The following is a 19,614-nucleotide window of genomic DNA, read 5'->3' as shown; positions in this document are numbered from 1 at the left end:
TTTATTTTTTTACTTTAGAAAAATATTTTACCGGGAGTGTAATAATTTAGCTGGGATTGGGTGTTATTTTTATCAGGATAATAAACCAATCGGATTGCAAGATTCTTGCTTCATAAGAAAAAATGCAGATATTTGATAGCATTGGTACAATAATTACACCTCTTCTACGGTCAAGTTTTATGAGGAGCTTGACATAGTATCGATCTGAAGCCAATTTTTCGTCCTCTATTTGTCACTTTTCTTTTGTTTTGTTGGTCAATTTCTATTCTATTGATGTATCATTACTGCTTTTATACGGTTCATTTATGTTGTCTACACATTCAATGACGAGATATTTACGTTCGGATTTCAAACTCTTTCAGATAACAAAAACATAAGGATAATCAACTGCAGTATCTTACATTTTTTATATTGACATAAGCCTGACATGGAAGTAAAGAACAACAAGCTTAATCTTTAGCTGTACGACATCTTAAGCTATAATCCCAAAGATATTATGTGGTGTGGTTTGACGAGAAAATACGTTCAAATTACTAATATTTCTTAAGTTTAGTTCACATTTGGTTCAAACAAAACTTAATGCCATGAATACAATCAGTAAAGATTATCACTTTTGATAATGATGAATGCTTAAGTGGTGCTTAACAGGCATTACACTTTCGACCTCAATTAACCAATGAATTTTACTTACTTACTTAGTCCTTGTTATGCCTTTTGGCACATAGGACAAGGACAATTAATTTTACAATCTAAGTAATTTACTTCGGGACTTTTCCTTAAGCTTTGTTCATAAATATTGACCAATCAAGAATTCTCATGTTATCTACAAATGTATTGCCCTCATCAATCTTGATGAGAAAAAAGGTCTTCCGGATTCTAGGCAGCCAACTTTGATTAATTACAATCTCTCTATCACCTTATGTAATACCAGTGATTTATCATGCAAACATCAGACAACGTTTACTGAATATACCATTTTATAGTATGTAAAGAATTTGCATTTTGTCTGCAGAAGAGTTGAGATAGAATTAAGGATTTGCATTGTCCAATTCTTTTTTAGAATTAACTGTATATATATGATCAATGAGTTCGTGCATTCGTTTGTTATTTGATTATATAAATCACGAAAAACGTTGAATTCAAGCCTAGATTTATCCTTTACAAGTACATGAAACCCAAAATAACTATATCATTTTAGTTGCCAATGCTCTTCGTCTAACTACTAAGAAATTCTATAAAGATTGGGCAACACGAACCCTCAAAATAAAAAATTAATATCACAAAAATACTGAACTCAGGGGAAAATCAAATCGGAAATTCCCTAATCACATAGCAAAATCAAATGACAAAACACATCAGAAACGAATAGACAACAACTGTCAAAAGAAACCGGAGGTGAACCCGGGAAGAGTAAGCAGTTCCTACTCAATCAGTGACATCAGTTGTGTTGATCTTATTGCATTGTTCATGCTTTTGTTAACATGTTTGTTTGTCACGTTTGTGTGTACCTGGGCTTAATGTGCGAGTAATTTTCTACACGCGTTGCGATAAAGAGGTTATCATATTGTATAACAATATTGTTGAAAATTGTTTTTTGAACTCCATATGTTTGTTTGTTTTGTTGGGTTTTTATCGTTTAGTTGCTGTCCTATCGACCCCATACTTCATGTTATTCATATTGACAACAACCATTACAGTTAATCAATAGGATTATGACGCAAGTGATAGAACTTATAACAGTTCTCATCTTGACAAACATGGTTTAGTAATATGCATGTCACAAGAGGCAGACTTCAATCAAAATCAGTAAACAATTTTTTTTTCTTGGAAAGTTTTTTTTTTAAATAAACAAAGAAAGTATATATGATATTTTTTTTCTGTATTGCCCTGAGGCAAAGCCGTACTGAGTCCAACTTAGCTGGTAGAAAGCCAATGTCGAAGCCAATACAGAAAAAAATCACGTAATGAAATCTTTATCAATTGAATTCAGTATAAATTATTTTCTTATCCCATGTATAGATTACCTTACCCATATATATGTTCGACAAAACCTTTTGGAATATTGGGTCCTCAATGCTCTTCAACTTTATACTTGTTTGGATTTCTAACCATTTTGATCACTGATGAGTATTATGTAGACGAAACGTGCGCCAGGCGTATCAAATTATACGCCTTGTACCTTTGATAACTATTTAGACCGCTGGGCCGATGCCACTGCTGGTGGACGATTCGTCCCAAAGGGTATCACCAGCCCAGTATTCAGCACTTCGGTGTTGACATGATTATCAATTATGTGGTCTTTTGTATAAATTAACTATTTGCAAAAATATGAATTATTCGAAATACTAAGAATTTTCTTATCCCAGGTATAGAACACCTTAACCGTATTTGGCACAACTTTTTGGAATATTTGGTCCTCAATGCACTTCAACATTGTACTTGTTTTGGTTTCTAACTTTTCTAATTTTGATCTGAGCGTCACTGATGAGTCTTATGTAGCAAAACGCGTATCTGGCGTATCAAATTATAAGCCTGGTACAAATGGTAACTATTAACACTACTGGAATGGTGGACGTTTCGTCCCCGAGGGTATCACCAGCCACGTAGTCACACTTCGGAGGTGGCATGAATATCAATTATGTGGTCATTTTATTAAATTAACTGTTTGCAAAAATATGAATTATTCGAAATACTGAGGTTTTTCTTATACCAGGCTTAAATTACCTTAGCCGTATTTGGCACAACTTGTAGAACATTGGGTCCTCAATGCTTTTCAACTTTATACTTGTACGGCTTTCGAACTATTTTGATCTAATGGGTCTTATGTAGACATAACGCGCGTCTGGCGTATCAAATTATAAGCCTGGTACCTTTGATAACTATATATTGTGTTTTTGTTTTGTTTTTATGTTGTTGTTTTATTTATTTTCATAATATTTTTACATATATTTCCTTGTACTTGAACTCACCGTACCAATCTAAGTTTTCTTTTATAAATTGCAATGTAAAATGACCTGTTCCGAGGTGATTTCTGCATTTTCTGTTTCTGGATTTGTTTATCCTTTTCAGTCATTATAAAGTGTTTCAATTCATATTTAGACGCAGCACATAAATAGTATCAAAAAGGTACTGCTATTGCATGAGAAATGCAGAAACACTAAAAATAAAATTATGAACTGCATAGGCAAATGAGACAGCCACCCATAGACCAACTGACCTAAGAAGAAAAACGTGAAAAAATACAGGTCACCATGCTGCCTTCAATGATCCATAAAGTCAGTGAGATAGCAACTCAAAACATTATAATTACACCTTATGTAAGAATCCTGGGTTTTGATTGGTTGATAGCCAGTGTATTTTTCACCAATTCACTGTTATCAAACGAATATCGTTCATTTTTTTAACTCCGCCGGGGTATTTGCCAAAAAGGATTTGTCTTTTTTACCCTCTCTGCCGTGGTATTTGCCAAAAAATACTCTATCCGACTGGACGCTTGTAACGTCACGATCATCAATGCGTTTTAGAACATTAACATTCGGTGTAATTAAACAGATATATCATGTTCTTGATGGGTATTTGCGAAAAATACCAGTCTTGACAATGAATTTCCCTCGCCTTACGGCTCGTGAAATTTAACATTCTCTCGACTGGTATTTTTCGCAAATACCCCTCCTTAACATGATATATCTGTTTATAAATCCATTATACGCTATTACAACCTCAATGTGCGTTCTTTGGGGATAGACAAGTGTCCATGCCTTATGATATATGCGCTAAGTTATCCCGAGTTTGAATCAATGAATCAAAGGAAATTATTAGACGTCAAATTCCTTATTGGGGAAAAAAGAAGTACTAGTATAAGCAATAACGACCACTGACTCGATTCTTGACTCGGGCGTCGATACATTGGCATATGAAAGAGTTTTGTAGATACATAACCATTCTCATACATTTCAATCAGTGAAGTATCAAACATAAAAGAAAACCCTCAAGAAAAGTCAGATAATAAATAGACAAAATTGGTATAATAGATAACAATATTAGCCCAAGTGTAACAATACTCATATGTATACTTCAATCAGTTAATCATTTAATCAATCAATCAATCGTCTGATGTCGTTATACTTAATAAATTTGTGTTTATGCTATCTTTACCAATATTAACGGTACAGATTTTACTGCACCCATTTCAACAATCAATGTCTCTTCAGTGATGCTTGAGGCCAAGTAATGAATATATATTGCTATCCGATAATTGAAGATATTGCGTACATTGAAATCTAAAATACATGTTAAATATAGCATGTTTTATTTATTGTCATTAAAATTCATGATATCAAATAAAATTGGTAAATTTCGCTTTCTAAGTCCTAACTAGGGTCGTACCACCTCCTTTCTTTCTTTCTTTTCTATTACTCCTGAAAACTTGGTATCCTCTGACTTTAGAAGGTTTTCATTCTTGCAAGTCTGTTTCCTCAATACAGCGGATGATAAAATTACTTCCATGTAGGAAATACTGCAGTACTTATATTTGTATAAAGTTACATTCGTTTTGAGTGGGAAAATACATTAACAGGATAACAGGTATCACCAAAACTGAAAAGTGAAACACATTGCATTAACCACCATATAATCAATTTGAGCATAAAAGGATTTGTAAACATGTACAATGGCATATTCAGTGTTATTTCTTAAAAAATAATTGTAGTTACTGTGTTAGATTTATTCATACCTAGATTTCATTGAAGAAAATCTGTTCGATAAGATGATGCTGACGTGTCATTTAAAGTATTACATGAAGACACACTTCCACAAAAGCAAACAAGAATTCCTAGGGATTTACAACACTCAAGAGATACAAGCATATGATATTGTTGTTTACGTTACCATTGTCACAAAGATTGATGGGGAATTCCTGAATGTCCGTTAAAGCACTATTAAGCAAAAGATAACATACTTAATAGTTTCTCGATGGTGACATAAATTTACCATTCTGTGTTGGGTTTTTTTTTAAAGAATAATTACTTAAGTTGCAATTTCCTAGTTTCAATTATGCAATTTTAAAGATGATTCAAATTTGACTTGGCCTGTGACATACTTTATAGATTTGGAAACTTTATTTAAAGCTGATTTCTTCGTGCGATGTTAAACGTTGTCGTAATTAGATTGAAGATGAACCGTATTATGATCAGGAAAGAAAATAAATTGCTTGAACTCAGAATTGTAGACCTCATTTCCGTATTTAGATTCAAAGCATCTCCTGCATTCCAGCATGGTCGACTTCTGTTATTAACACAGAGTAGCTTCTCATTGGAAGCCCGAATTGATCCTGTGGGAAAGTTCAAGGTTTACTTAATCCAAAGGTTTTGATATGCTTTTGCTGGTATTTGGTTTTCTTAATGGCAATAGTACTCATGACCTCCAGTTTGGTCAGTCTGATTATACAAATATTGCGTGAGCATTTTATAAACTGTAGTACTGCAACTTTATTGTGTTTCCGTTCAAGTAACTCACATCGATACATTATGTTACATATTGTCATACTAATCAACTTAATTTTGCTTTTATATAAGCATCGCGCTTAACTGAGTTATTTTATCTGTAGTCAAAACTTATTTGCTGTTATCTTGTCTTGTATATATCATACTTTACTGTTATTATTGATTTTCGTATGCATGTAATTGATACAAAATTAGTAAATGCAATAAATTTTACCTACAGCCTTAGTGTTAATTTGATTAACAATTTCCTTTATCGATTGTTGCATCTTCATTATGAAGAGCGATGGTCAAATAATTATGATATAAATAATTAAACTTTCATTCCTAAGATTGACACGATTTTATGTGTAATATATCATCAATCCATTTCTTGGATCATCAAAATCGACAACAATTGTAGAAACAATATCTGTAAGAGTGATAATTGGAAACTAATCTAGAATCTAGTATTTTGTCACACTTCCACATTACTGATTACAAATGCTTTATTACTATTTCGTGTGTGAAGTTATCTTGTCTTTAACACCCAAGGCTGCGTAATTTCATTATAAAGTTAAGTAAGTAGTAAATTCTGTCTAGAACAGTTAGGGATGTTATTTGTTTTACTGCCGTAAAAATGGAAAAAGATATCACTGTGTTTCAAACTTCTCATCGATGCCTTGAAGGGGAGGTTTCAAATTCATACTATATCGATAGAGAAGTAACCTGTCACTAGAATTTTTCTAGCAATAAAACCATTTGATTTTTCAATCTTTCCATTTGTATCATGTACTATAATGCTTCAACTGTTTGACGAATCACAACTTTCCGCCATTCCAAGGATAATTTAAAAAAAAAAAACACCATACTGCCAACATATTGTGTTTGTGAGTTTTATATTTCGTTGAACCATATTGGACACGAATATTATTTTAATGTGTACATCAAATAAAACGTCATTTTTGGGGCCCTTTGTAGCTTTCTGTTCGGTGTGAGCCAAGGCTTCGTGTTAAAGACCGTACTTTGACCTATAATGGTTTACTTTTATAAATTGTGACATTGATGAGAGAGTTGTCGCATTGGCACTCATACCATATCTCATTATATCTATTATAACTTTTGAAACGATGGCCACATGGTCCTGAATAATGTGTAACAATACTGTTTTGTGTTGAATCTTTTGTTACAGTGGATGCATAGAGTTGTATTCTTTGTAACAGTGACAAAAGAGGGACGAAAGATACCAAAGGGACAGGAAAGGAGACATACATCTTGTATACACATCAACGAAAATAAGCTGTAAATAAATGCTGTGTTTTTTGTGTTCTTATTATCGTTAATTTACGTTTCGAATAGAAACCATCCGAAAATGCGATTGATTTGGAGTTATTTTGATGAACATCTATCGATTGTTTGTTTTATCTCTCACATTTATTTCGTGTTATAGAAGGTGTCAGACCACCAATTAAAAATCCCTATCTGTTCAACCAAATTTTGCAATTTTCACAGCTTTCTAAATATTTTACCTTAAGTTTAACTTCATAGAAACCAGGTATATCCTTGATTGTACATGTATCAACTTTCTACATGCCAATTTCCACCATACCTTTAAAGCCTTCTAACAAAATAACTGACCTTCAAACAGAGGTACTCCAAACTCATAAATCTAAAACAAACTGACCACGCCATTGCTAAAAATGAAAAAGACAAACAAACAACAGCACACATGACACAACATAGAAAACTAAAGAATAAACAACACGAACCCCACCAAAAAACTAGGGGTTATCTCAGGTGCTCCGGAAGGGTAAGCAGATCCTGCTCCACATGTGGCACCCGTCGTATTGCTTATGTGATAACAAATCCGGTAAATAATTCGGTAGGTCACATTCATGAAAAGGAAGGGGATTGTAGTTACGACGTAAGGATCATATCCGATATCATTTGTGAATCGGTTATTCCATAACAGTCAACCAACTCGTGATAGCGTCCGTAAAATTTACGAAGGGATGAGTTTGTATCATTTGTATCAAAGTCTGTATTTTGTTTAGTTTCGTGTATGTAGAGTTTCAAACAATTTTTGTTTGTTTGAGATTTACAAAACAATGAGAAATGTAAGAGAAATCAGCATCGCGTACCAATGCAATATTATAGGTGTTTATAATTTAATAATCTTTTCTATTGTAGTAGTAATATGGTATTTGTAATAAACCATGTACATACTAGAATAGCAAGTACATTTAATTACTCAATGCACGAGTAGTACATAGTAATGTAATTACTAAGTCATATTTAGGTCACAAGATTATTTGATTGTGTTTATTCTTCCTAAGGGAATGAACACTTCGTTTAAATGGTCAATTCGCAGCGTTAACACTCTCAATACGACGTGTAACGATACACTACAAATTGTCTTTCTTTCAAAACAAGGACACACTTTGATGTATCATATTGAGCATATATTGATTACAGTGTGTTAAATATTTAAAACATCTCGTTTCAGATGTGAGAAATTTTACTGATAATTAAATAGATTTGTTCTTGGTACATTCTAGATGATTAATTTATACAATATATGAATGCATGCTTCTATGACATACATATACAGACAACATACAGTTTAATTTTTAAGAAATCTAACCCAAAAATTGTTTTAAAATATATAAAAGAAAATCACAAAACATACTGAACTTCGAGGAAAATTCAATCAGAAAGTCCCTAATCACATGGCAAAATCAAGTGACAAAACACATCAAACGAATGGACAACATCTGTCATATTCCTGAAATAATACAGGCATTTTCAAATGTAGAAAATGGTGGATTGAACCTGGTTTTATAGCGCTAAACCTTTCACTTGTACGACAGTCTCATAAAATTCCATTATATTTACAACGATGCGTGAACAAAACAGACTTAGTAAATGAAATAGTCAAAATATTGGTACAGCAGTCATCCATCACTGTGTTACAATCTTAAAACAAACGATCATTTACAAAAGAGCACAAAAGTATCTATCAAATGAAAAAAAAAAAACATTCATTGCTTCGCGTGTCTGATGTCAGAAAATATACACGTCACATAGGAATAAATTTTGTCGTTTCAACGTTTATTCAAAACAAATTTATAATTTCACATTGGGAATATTGGCATACTGGGCTGAAAAATCAAAAGTTATGTTAGAATTAATTTCAAAAATAGACAGAGATTGCAGGCGTTTCAACTATATTTTAAATTCTATATTTGATGTCAGAGTCAAAAAGTAAAACTACAAAAATTCCGAACTCAGGTATAATTCTTTCTAAAAATTTGATGTCAGTGTCAAAAATTAAAATGACAACAATACCGAACACCGAGGAAAAACTGTTTTGTTTTATAAGGCATAGTCTTGCCATTGGATTGTATTTGTATGCACATCCTGGGACCAATATATAAGTGTTCGTATTATATATTAGTCCCAGGTATTTTCTTGAGAGTTTAGAACACAGAAGGACCTATTGTGTGATTTTTAAAACAGCACATGTATACATCATTGGTTCATCACTATTGCTTAACCACATCAGATAACCAAAAATAAAGGGTTTGTCACTAAAATACGTTTCGTTTTTCAATAAAATAAAATCTTTAAAGAATGTTGAGATTTAGTTTTGTTCTCCCCATTTCAAAAGATGGTAAAATAAACAAGCAACTGAATTACATTTGAGACTGAAAAAGAGCTGTTAAGATCCGTGTTGCAACTTCACATATTATACTATAAACCAACTTATTTTCGCGAGCGATTTATTTTCGCGACTTTCGCGAGTAGAAAAAAAACTCGAATTTAAATCGTCGCGAATATGTAAAACTTCAATTATTCCTTATTAAACTTCATCAAGTAAATCAGAAAATCGCGAAATTAAATACCCGCGAAGTGATCTAGAAAGGGTAAAACGCGAAATTAAGTATCCGCGAAAATAAGTTGGTTTACAGTATATATATATTTCGACTCTTTCGGAATTCAAGAGTCTATCCTTAATTGAGGTAAACTATATGGCCTTCCAAATACCGTTTCGATTTCTAATATCACTGAAGAGACATTGATTGTCGAAATCCGGATATGGTGTACAAAATTTTGCACCTCATGTTAGCGGTTTGCCATATTTTCCGCAAGATCACTGTTTTCTATTTTGTAATAAAATTAATAATAAGATTCATTTTGACACATTTGGTGATCAGTTTATTTTGAAATCGTCAATAGTATTCAGCAGTGTTTAAGGAGATCAGTTGTTCGTTCTGCTTGTCAAATGCGTTTTGTAAAAAATATACTTTTCCACTTTTTTAGTCTTTTGGAAAATGTTGTTTATGCTGTATTTAGATCCCTCTACCACGACATTTGTTTTGCCTGCACACGTATAAAAATTGCGTTTTTTTTTATCTAAAGCAATCATATGTTTAAATGTTGTTTTCTATTTAGATTTGTTTATATTTTTTTCGTTTTGGCTTGTATTGTATTTGCCTTTGGGTTTATATGATTCGTTTATCCTATTTCGACTTTTTCAAAATTCAAGAGTCTATCCTTAATTGAGGTAAACCATATGGCCTTCCCAATACCGTTTCGAGTCCTTACATCACTGAAGAGGCATTAATTGTCGAAATCTGGATTTGATGTACAAATGTTTGCACCTCATGTTTGCGATAAACCATCTTTTGGGCTTGTATCATTTGCCTTCGGGTTAATACGATCCGTTCATACTGTTTCGACTTTTCAAAATTCAAGAGTCTATTCTCAATTACATGACAGGGTCATCGGATACATATTTCAATCAAGATACCCTGTGAATGCAAGAATATTAAGGAATTCAACGTACTCGGGTATTTATAATTGGCCTATATGTAACAACTTGAACATGTCGTTACACAAATGAAAGTGTTTAAAACGCACATATTTTAAGGCTACTATCGAAACATACTGATCTTTTCCGTTTCTTTTTTTCTATAATAGCGTCAAAATTTGCTAAAAACATTAATTTCTTTCATCCAAGTAAGAATGGAAAAAGCAAACCGTCATTTGAAAGATATAAATAGTTCATATTTTAAGGTTGTTTTGACTGAAGATTTCAGTAGTACGTTCATTTCCACTAACTACTTCGAGGAAAATAAGTTTCATGAAATCATCTATGTAATGGTTTTGAACTTATGTATGTTTTTAAAAGTGTCTACATGTATTAGCTAGTGTGTAAACAAATTACATAAATAGAGATTTTCTCATCACTGTTATAAAAGGCAATCGGACACGACAGAAGACGAACTTACATATATATCTAAACAAAATAGTAATGAAAATCACAATAAATTACAGTATCCCTATTAAGCTTGTGCAAACGGATTGATTGATGCTTGTATTACGCTGTCTGGCAAATGGCTTTATCGTGACGAGAGCTTATTTTTGACGGCCTCAATATCGGTGTTGACTGGTCCAATAGTGTAATAATTATGCATTATAGTGATTCTGTGTATATCATCGTCGTTTACACTGGGGAAATAACATTGAGTACGTACACATCTATATCACTTTTATTAATGATTGAAACAAACGAAATCTTATTCTATTCTATTTTTATATATTTCTCGAAGCTATTACCCATTTTTAAGAAGAACTAAACTTTGGAAGTCATTAAGTCGAAATTAGCCCATAACAAGTAATACATTTACATTTATGCCACAAAAATAAATAACTCACTATTGTATCATCTTGATAAAAATACAAGGCAACTTCATGATTGATTTCTAAGGGGGAAACAGAGCCTTTCTACATGTGTGTTATCACTAACATAATAGTTATCAAAGGTACCAGGATTATAATTTAGTAAGCCAGACGCGCGTTTCGTCTACATTAGACTCATCAGTGACGCTCATATCAAAATATTTATAAAGCCAAACAAGTACAAAGTTGAAGAGCATTGAGGATCCAAAATTCCAAAATGTTGTGCCAAATACGGCTAAGGTAATCTATGCCTGGGATAAGAAAATCCTTAGTTTTTTCGAAAAATTCAAAGTTTAGTAAACAGGAAATTTATTAAATGACCACATAAACTGTTTGTAAGATTTCAAATAAGACAACTATTCATACAGGCCAAAAGCTAGGTAATATCATATAATAATATTAATATCATATCCTACAGCAATGAAGTCCGGAAAGCTATAAAAGACCCCGATATGACTACAGCAATGAAGTCCGATAAGCTATAAAAGACCCCGATATGACGAAATGTAAAACATTTCAAAAGCGAGAAGCAAATGTCTGAATTATACTTCACAAAGAAGAAAAAACACTAATATAACAGACAACAGCTAACGACGACTAACCACTAGATTATAGATTTCTGGCTTAGGGCAGGCACGATAAATAATTTGTATCTACGCTCATCCCTTCTGCTGATCTAGTTCAGTAGTTTAACAGTAAAATAAACATACGTTCTGTTACAATCAGTTCACATGGGATTCACTCGTCAGATCGGTCTTTGTTTAAATACAAAAAACTAAAAGACAAAAGTCACAAACAGAGTACTTGCTCTTTCTTATGCAAGTTCAAAGCAAAAACATATATGCAAATCGTTACACCTTCTATTTTCCTTAATGGTAATGTACATATTTCCACGTATTACCAGACCCTACACTATTCCCCTGTATACAGAAAATAATTTATTGCATACAAACATGTTGTCAATTATTCATAGATGGAAATCTTTAATTTAGAGTTGTCTCCTGTAACTATAATACAGTTCGTGAAAGATGACCTAAGTTATGGCTTGTTTTTTTCTGTCATCAGCAATAAATATTGTCTAGATGTAATTGAAAAGGCATCTCTTACAATATAATTTTTCTTTTGTACTTTATAAATATTCAAATACTGAATACATTTTGTATTTCAAATACATAATATTATTAACTGTGGGCCAATATTTAATTTGTAATGTCTAATTTTGTTCTCATGCAGATTTTATTTATAGAACTTCAAAGATTGCACTATGCTAAACTAATGAGGTTGTTGTAATGTACTTTTATGATAAAAGCAATGTTATTGTACTATTTTAGTGTTTTGGTAATTATTAGAATTTTAACAGTTGTAATTATCTCTTGCCATGTTTTACTGCAATTAAACGATGTTGTTTGTCATAATTGAATTTTGATGACGCATATCTTAGTTACAATTTTTGGCATAATTCAAAAATTTAAAAAAAAACCTTGTATATCTATACATTAACGCTTATCATATATCCACAACACAACAGTATCTATATTCTTATTTAATTATTAGTCTAGCTGTAAGCCTTCCGACTTTTGGAAGGGAAAAACTGATGATCGCCGATAAAAACGTCGATTTGAATGAAATATCGTTTTTGCTAAGATACTGTTGCTCATGTTACAGTTTTTACCAAAATATAAGATACATGAACTTTTTAGAAAGTGCAATTTACATGTTAATGGATGCTTGGTTCTAATAAACTATTGTAGTAACAGTAGCATTGTCAATATGATTTTCTTGATTAAAGTGACTACACTATATCACGTTTTTTTTTACTTTGGAAGTATTGCGTTTCAATTATGCGTGTTGATATCTTATATTTAAAATTGAGAGTTTAAGTCAATGGATTTGGCAGCTATTGACGTTTCAATGAAAGTACCATAGCCGAGAGTAAAGTATAGAGAACGGACAGTTTATTGAGGAAAAGACGAAAACATGAGGGATTCGAAGAAATTGAAGTACCGTGCATAAGTAATAAAAGTTCATATTTTTAACAATTCCTTCCCATTCCATTGAAAAATTTTATTTTATTTTCATTTTCCTAATTTTCATAGTTATTTATAAATCAAGAAATGACTAAATGGTTCTTCCAAATTGTGTGCATGATTGAATATGTAAGAGACTGATAGTTCTAGTCACTATAATCAAAATTTAGTTCATTTATACATGCCATTTATCATTTCTACTTGAATAATTAAGTCAACTTCCTGATAACACTTTGACAGTGATAAAACCAATGTCATTTCTTTTTCATATCAAAAAGAATTATCCATTGAAGCAAGAGAATAGTGAGGCATTTATAAGGATCTATAAATGTTATGTTCTTGTTTTATTCATGCTTGGTTAAAGCTTCATAAAGTTTTATATGTATTGTCATTCGTTTCCTGGGAAACGCATATTACTCAGAAAATATGATGATGTATGTTCTATACAGGAGCAGGCTGCTTAAGTAATCATATCAATAACAGAAAGAAAAAAAATTAGGCATTGAAATAAAACAAATTATAAAAGGACAAGATAAATGTCCAAAAAAAATGAGGAAATCTTGTCTTAAGTGGTCTGATTATTGGATTCCTCTTTAAAATGACCAGATTATATAAATTAAAACGATTTAATTTTAGATTTATAATTTTCACAATGCAATTGATGTCTGCTAAGAGCCTACTCCGATATATTTTAATTTTATTCTATATTTTTTTAAGTTTATCATTAAGATCCGTAAATCCGTTTCATGCGTCCATTCCATGCTTACCGAACATCATATTACTACACCAGTCACATGTTTTTTCGTAAATTATAATATATTATGTCTATTTGTTAACAAATATTATATCTATTTTTTTTTTAAATACAAATTATTATGTCTATTAATAAAAAATGTTATGTTTATTAGAAAGATCAAATTATGCTTATTAAATACAAAATATTCTGTCTATTAATAAAAAAAAATGTATGTCTTTTATTAAGAATAACACTTTATCATGTATTTCGTGCATCTGAAGCACTTTTCTTGATTTATCTTTATCAGGTTCGATCAACCAAAACATTTGATAGTCAAAGATGTATAAATAAGTTGAAACGTTATTCGAAATAGAATAGTCTAAAAAATCTCAGATAAGGGGAGGAATAAATATTTGCTAGCGTACACTTTAAGATCTTACATTGTTGGGCTAAATATGAGAAGAATTATATATATTATTATATATATCATTATTTCATTTTGTGTTTTTAAATGATCATGATTTATTATGCATTGTCAATGGAACCTCATCAAGTTAGTTCTATTAACTAAACTCATCTGCAATATTTGTCGATTTGTTCATACAAATATAAAGTAACATTTCTTCGCAGGATTTATTACAGTTGTAACTTGGCTTGAAGTTATATCATGTACACGAAATTATTAACTGATATTTAATCGTTCTACTGTGCATGTATCTCGACTAAACAGAATCCTCAATTTGACCTTATTCTCACCTTTAAAAGCAATGTTCATATAAACTTATCCGACGTCTAACATCTAGTTATGAAAATTCTACTGTACACTCTTCAGTCATGATTGATGTGGTCATGTTATTGCATTTTTACATCAGATCTCAATACTCAACACTTTGGGGAAAAAATGTTGAAAAACATATTTTGATAAGGACCTTGATATCTTGAATGATGCCTGAGTGATATGTGTTCGTATCCATTGTTGGAACAGCAAAACATGCTGTCGTGGTTTGCCAAACTTATTATTTCTATGTACAATACAGTTCAGAGAATTATATACAGTTGATCTGTATAACACTACTAAATAAAGGCAATAGTAATAAACAGTTTGAAACTCATAAATCGATTGAGAAAAAAACAAATCCGGGTTACAAACTAATACTGAGGGAAACGCATCAAATATATACCGCTGCACCACAATGTTCTTACTGTTTTATTGCTTCCTGAAAAGGCAACATATGTAATGTCTTATTCATGTCTGCAGCAAACAAAAGTTCTACTACGAGTAAAGGTGCTATTTTCACTACATTTGAATCAATTTTTCGTGAGGGAACTCATTTTTGTTGTGCTTAAATTTCTGAAAATTCTTTTATTTGCTGTGCTACTTCACGTCAGTTTGTTAAAATTGACAATATGGAATATTAATGAGTATATCTTTGTTTTAAGAATTGGACCAAATAGTCAAAATGATTAAATCGGTTGTAGTGGTAATGCACATTTTCGGCTAGGAAATTTACAATTTATATACTGATAGTGAGATCTTTTAATCCCATTTCTGGGGCTATTTCTTATTTTCTAAATTGAAGCCGATTTTGACTGTTTATTTTGTTTACTATTTCTACAACAATGGGACGGGTACGGTTATCTTTACTTCCTAATGGAGCCTTAGTGTTTATTCTACTTGTATCATTTTCTAATATTAAGTAAGTGAACAACTGTTAATGAACTGCATGAATACTTGTGAATGTTTTCAGACTAGAAAGTTGCAAAAAGCCTGAGAGTCCAAGTCTTATCCAACGTTATCATTAAAAAAAATAATGTGTTATTTGATTGATGCTATGTTGAAAAGGAGTCATTTACAAATATAGCAAGGCATTTGTTAGTGTAAGATTCAAGTAGTGAAGATGCATGAAATATTGAAACTATTGATTATTTTTATATTATAATTGAAGATGACCTTTTTAAAGTATAATACAGGGACATTTTAAGTCTCAAAACCTTAAATTTGTAACTGCTTTTACCAACGAAGTAAAGCAAATTTAAGCATGGTTGTCATACAGTAGGGGTTAGTAGTATCTTGTTCGATCTATCCAATTCCCTTTGAAAGATTAAAGTAGTTTAAAAGAATAAAGTTTTCCATCAGTAATTTTTCACTTTGTATATATAATTAAAATACTGCATCGGAGTTTCATTTATTTGCCTTTTACTTGTTTCTCTTGTCCAGAAATTGTTTACATGATAAGTCATATGTTTTCTAAAAAGAAATTGCCGATTTGAATTGACCATGGCAATTTGAAAATCTGGGAATATTTTATGTTTGCATTGTGTTACCTTCACATCGAATGATTCGTTATCTTCAGGATCCTTTTTTTTTTTTGGTTCTGAACAGTTTCATGTTGAATAAAAAGTATTATAAGCCATTCTTTTCTATCACTATCAACTGAAGAAGAGAAATATGAGATTCACTAGGGAATTGAAAAATGTCATTCTACTGATAATTTTCTTGATAATGTGCCGACCTTATCCTTTTCAAATTTTTGAATAGAATTTCGTTCAGAAAAAAATCGATGTGAAAGCCTTCTTTTTTTAATAAATAATGTCAGAATTTTTAATGATTTTCAATATTTTGTTCAATGATTAATTCCAAACAATTCATTTACATAATTTCTATTTACCACAAATTTAGATGGAATAAAGAAAAGGCAATTAAAAAAACAAATACCATTACATTAAAGAAAAACGACGAAAACCCAAAGAACAATACAAAACAGTTCACAGAAAACTGGAGACTGAGAAATACAAATCCCATCCAAAACAAGGGTGAACTCCGGTTCCACTGAGTAGTAATCAGTTTCTGTTACACTGGTGGCTTCCGTCGTATTTCTCAGTACAAGTAAAGACATGGGGATAAGTCGCTTTCGATAAAATCACAATTGAAGAAAAAGAGGTTTGATTGTGGTAATAGCAAGTGTATCATATAAGTCGTCACCTGTGAAACATCCATTTTATAACGTTTAACCATATCGTGTGCGCATTTATAACTTTAGAATGGATAAAATAAACTTTACTCTCAGCACAATAGCTTTTCTTTAAGCAATAAACCTCTATCAAGGAAATGATGATAACAAAATTAGTAATTAAAACCAAGCCCTGGAACCTTGGTCATAAAACTTTTCCCAGTACTGTTAGTACAAAATGTGTGCTCGAAACAACAAAAAGTGGATATGATATTCATACTCGAAAGTTTTATGACCTCAAACCAAAGAATAGCATATTGACTGGTAGATACATAGTACATAATTATGCAGGTGTTCATGGTTTGTTGCCAAATCATCATTTTGTATTGTAAAGTTCAAAACCACCCTTCATTGTCATTTTTAAGATGTACGTAAAGATATAAAGCAGACTACCGGTAAATCTCCTCATTCTCACATTAGGACAAACTGTCTTTAGCATAGCAAAACTAGTACTCACAAGCCTTTGATTTAGGAAGTATCAAGGCATAACATAATAAAACTTTTCCTCCATACAAACGCTTTGAATATTGCTGGATGTATATTTAATTAAAATTCTTGTACATAGACTCAAAGAAACCTGGCATGCAGCGCATAGATGCAAATGTCGTTGTTTAATAATTTCATTAGACACACTGATCTCGAAGAATTGTTTTTCGTAATAAAAGCATAAACAGTCTGGTTATAGACAAGTATAATTCTTTGTAAATAATCATTTTTGACAGGTCATTTCCTCTATATTTTTTGTTTTGAGTTTGCGTGACTAAAAGCTAAATTAAAAAGAAACGGAATACTTTTTAGACGAAATATAATCACCAAATATGGAAGAGATTAGTTGTGAAGCGTAATTAAATAATATATAACTACTTTTTTTTTATTTCAGGGTAGACTTTTAGCAAAAATAGATGAATCCGAAACTGAGTTTGACTATTTACAAGACACACCAGACGACGAAGTATGTATTCTTCTTAAAGTTATTCTCAAGTCATCTTTCGATGTTTTAGTCAGACAGTATTACATTCAAAACAAATATACACTACGGTAATGCATCGTAAAAATAGTTTTGTTTTATAAACATCAGCTTTTAAACGAGACTGAAAACAACTGTCTTATACTATACTTAAAATACAGATACCATTTTGTTAGCACTTTAATTTTTGTTTTTGCGCAATAAATTATTGTTTAAAAAAAAAGGACTATTGTTATTTAAAAACGCGTTCTATATTGAAAATAGTTGTACATAATAACCTATTAATTACAGAAGATATTTAAATCAGCATGTGTTATATTTCCTATTTTGTAAATTGGAACTGATCAAAATGTTTTAAAATTTCCAATTAACAAAATTGGAAATATAGCACGTGTTTTCAGAATGAATAAGTGACTTTAGACTCTTGTCAACGTATGAAAAATCGGTACCAGGATTTCTAATTGACTTATTTTCTGCCCAGTTGAATTCAAGGAAATAACTTACGTCGTTTAATGTCCGATAAATGTATGTGACAGGAAATGATAATTTGAGGCACATCGCGAATACTATTTAAGACGCATTTTAACATCAATGAAAGGGATAAAGCTAGATCGACAGATCAGGCTAGTGACCTTTAAATCATAGTCATGCAACATAGACATGTCCAGTAAATGAATTAAAAATAATTATGTGATCTGAATGAATAATGCCATTGCACTATTAGGGAACTTTTGCATATCAGATTTATATTTTATTAGCTCCTTATTTCGTAAATCAATGGATTGAACTAGATTCCGTGTTTATCAACCCCAATTTCTACAAATGCTTTACATTAATATTAACTTTTGATTTTTATTTGCTTTAAACTTCTTTTTCAAATGCTCTTTTCTACATCGTCTCTTTTCAACAGCAAAAAAAAAACTCATCAAAGATTCCAGGCTTGTAATTTGTTATGATTGACGCGTGTTTTGTCTACATTAGACTAATCAGTGGTGCTCAGTTCAAAGCAGTTGGAAAGCTAAATCAAATACGAAGTCGAAGATCATTTCAACCTGAAAAGTTTGAAAAGTATTGACAATTATGGCTTAGGCAATCTATACCTGGTGATTGTAAATTTACAGAAAATGAACATAGCTGTTACAATGATATTTAACCTCTGAGCTGATGTTTACCTCAGGGACGAAACTTGCAGCAGTGGTATCGAACCAGTGATTGTAAAAACTCATCAGTTACCAGGCTTTGAATTTGCTATAGCAAAATGAAAAAGAACAACAACAAAAAACAGTACACGAAGTCAAGATATTCGAATCGCATTCAGTGTGCAATATACCAAATATAAAACACGGGTTTGTAACTCTTTCAAAACGCCTGAAGTAGTGGATGCGTAGTCCTATGTTCACGACACATGAATTGTTGAACATGCAGTCAAAGCATTAAAAAATATTGTGTTTATAGACAAATCATGTTTTAAAAGGCTAAATAGAGTACATGGAATTTAAAACAAAACACCTTGGAATCCCACAAAGACCCTACATCATTCACGAAACAGAAACATTTTTAAAATTTTATATTCGTCCTCCTTTCGAGAAAATATGCCGTCTTTTAACTGGAGGAATAATCTTCGCAATAATCCTAATAAAGACCTAAATAT

The 19,614-nt window shown here is 31.5% G+C and overlaps 1 protein-coding gene across 1 annotated transcript in view; it reads left to right on the top strand.

The window, feature by feature from the left end:
• LOC139513220 (uncharacterized) overlaps positions 1-19,614 on the top strand; it is a 50,590-nt gene that overhangs the window by 23,951 nt on the left and 7,025 nt on the right. The window contains exon 2 of the mRNA XM_071301516.1: positions 17,877-17,948. Coding sequence (XP_071157617.1) covers positions 17,877-17,948 — 72 coding nt within the window. The remainder of the gene's footprint in view (positions 1-17,876; positions 17,949-19,614) is intronic.

Source organism: Mytilus edulis, chromosome 2 (genome assembly GCF_963676685.1).
Source record: "Mytilus edulis chromosome 2, xbMytEdul2.2, whole genome shotgun sequence".
Taxonomy (NCBI): domain Eukaryota; kingdom Metazoa; phylum Mollusca; class Bivalvia; order Mytilida; family Mytilidae; genus Mytilus; species Mytilus edulis.
This window is presented reverse-complemented; position numbering and strand designations above follow the sequence as displayed.